General features: G+C 38.4%; 1 protein-coding gene across 1 annotated transcript in view; it reads left to right on the top strand.

The window, feature by feature from the left end:
* LOC109482842 overlaps positions 1-332 on the top strand; it is a 3,589-nt gene extending 3,257 nt beyond the window's left edge. The window contains exon 3 of the mRNA XM_019785685.1: positions 113-332. Coding sequence (XP_019641244.1) covers positions 113-332 — 220 coding nt within the window. The remainder of the gene's footprint in view (positions 1-112) is intronic.
* Positions 333-2,583: the final 2,251 nt, after the last annotated feature.

The following is a 2,583-nucleotide window of genomic DNA, read 5'->3' on the forward strand; positions in this document are numbered from 1 at the left end:
GGTACGTCTGTCCCTCCCCTGTGGTCGGTGCTCAGTCCGCCATGTATGATGAAAACCGTCCTAGCCAGCGCGCCACCGGTGGGGCAAACAGGTACGTCTGTCCCTCCCCTGTGGCCGGTGCTCAGTCCGCCATGTATGATGAAAACCATCCTAGCCAGACCGCTACCGGTGGGGCAAACAGGTACGTCTGTCCCTCCCCTGCGGCCGGTGCTGGCGGGTCTCAGGCAGGTACCTACTGCCAGAATGACCGTAGAGAGGCAGTAAACAACATCCCAGAAAACCCCGAGACAAACAGCTATGAACCGGCGGCCGCTTCATCTCAGATTCAGTGAGCACAGAAGGAAGGAATCGATGAACGAAATTTGTCCTGATCTTTCATTGTTTTTTGGACCTTTGGATAAAATCATTCCCCCCAGAAATTGAAATTTGAAGACAATCAGAGCAAAAATTTTGTCACATTTCTATCAATTGGATTTTGACTCAAAGTTTTCATCAGATCATACACATGTAGTATATGACACAGCGATTTTATTACCTTAGGACGATCTGGTTATGTTTCATGGTACTACATTTGCTATATATGAGAGCAGCATCATAACTCAAGGAGTTTATGATATTTGGTATGTTGGTAGGCATTTCGTTTGAGACTTTATAGGAGGGGTTGTCGGGTAGACATGTCTTTTATGCAGATGGTTTAATTACTATTTACATAATCAGTTACTAACTATACAAGTCCCCAGCTTAATTGCCCAATGCGTTCCATGATAGGATTTTCATGCTTTCTTGTCAAAAAATGATTTTTTGAATGATTTTATTGCACGCACTCCAACTTTGGTGGGGTTGACGAATCGGCATGATTTTTGGTATGCAGACACAAGTACTAGTAGTTGAATTATTATTTTTTTTCATGATCATTTTTTCCATAATCAGTCCTGACCTTATTTACATAATCTAGAAAGAAATTCTATGTGTTCCATGATGGGATTTGAATATTTTGTTGGAAAAATAAAATTATTACATTATTTCATAGCAACCTGACGTCGTATGAACTGAAGCTGCCACTTAAAAAAAACATGACTGGACTGGACCATTTATCATGCAATACGGTAGGGCCCAAAGTCATAGGAACAAACGTCGATGTCTGCTAGGCTCTTCTAATGACATTTCATGAAAGGAAAAAGAAGAAAATACTGTAAAATAAACTCAAATTTCCAAAAATCCTGCTGGATGAGAGAAAATTTTTCATTATATTTTCCATGGTACAGGTTTTAAGGTCAGACAATCTTGCACACATGTACATGACATTGTGTACTACAAAATGGAATTGTACATGTATGCCACCATTCTGTATCTTCTTAAAAATGGTGGCCCCTGAAATAATTTTTGATATCAGACAAAATTACACAAGCCTCTGAAGGACGCAACTATGGCCAGGATGTTATCTTCCTTAGTTTCTGCGTACTAGAATGACTGTTTCCAGGATAACATCCAGGCTATAGAGAGGGTTGAACACCCAATTGCTAATCCTAGCATAATTTTTCAGGGACAAAAATGTACCAAATTCTAGGACAAAAATCGCTAAGGTTGATAGCAGGGCTTCTCGCCATTTACAGAAACTGTATAAATTATTCCAGTATTTTCGGTCATCAAACAAACGAAAACTACCGGTCATATCATGGAAAGAAAGAAAGTATTGAATATCTAAAACCACATATGCTGTGAAAGACATGTAACTGTAAGGAAAAATAAACTATCAGACAGATATGAAATAATAACTAATATATCAAAAGAGCAATTCTGGTGGTATCAATACATTTGTAAATAGAGGATATTAAATTGTGAAAAAATAATTGATGTTTGTAGAATTATAATGTATTTTCCCTGCCATGGCAGTGTATGGTACATCTTATGGTAGAATGGTATTTGATCACTAGATGTAAGGGAGCTTTCTGAAAATTCACTTCACATGGAATGTTTATAATGGAAAATATCATTGTATAAAACATTTTTCCATTAGCCAGGAGAGTTATTTTAATGTTACCAGGCTATTGTTTACGTTAGCGCATTATATTATGGAAAGAAAAAGCAAAAGATATGTGATCTGTATAAACTTCGTACCCTTGTTAACCTTGTCCTGCGGGACCCATATATATATGGCTTGGTCATACAGTACCATCTATATAGTGCCCTGTGTATGTACCATTTGGGGGTGTTTCTCGTGCAATGCGTCACACCGCAGAGAAACGCAATGAATGCGGAAGTAACTACGCCGCCGCAGGGCAAAAAAAAAAGTCAAGGGTCTGTGACCTGATTACGACTTCAAATTACTTGAAAATGTTGTGTAAAAAAGTCCAGCAGGACAAGGGTTAATTAAGTTGGTCATCGCTATAGATGAGGTTCTTCATCTGAAAGTACCAATGGTAAATATGTACGTGTAACACATGACTGTAGTCAGAAACTGCTCTTGTCTACACAATGTGGAAGACATAAGTAATACATTGTCATATACACGATCGAAAAAAGAAATGTTCTAGGCCATATTGAAAGGATAGTACTCCGTCGAAATTGCATATTACACGACTT

The sequence above is a fragment of the Branchiostoma belcheri genome, unplaced genomic scaffold, assembly GCF_001625305.1.
Source record: "Branchiostoma belcheri isolate BF01 breed outbred unplaced genomic scaffold, Haploidv18h27 scaffold61, whole genome shotgun sequence".
In the NCBI taxonomy this organism is placed as follows: Eukaryota; Metazoa; Chordata; class Leptocardii; order Amphioxiformes; family Branchiostomatidae; genus Branchiostoma; species Branchiostoma belcheri.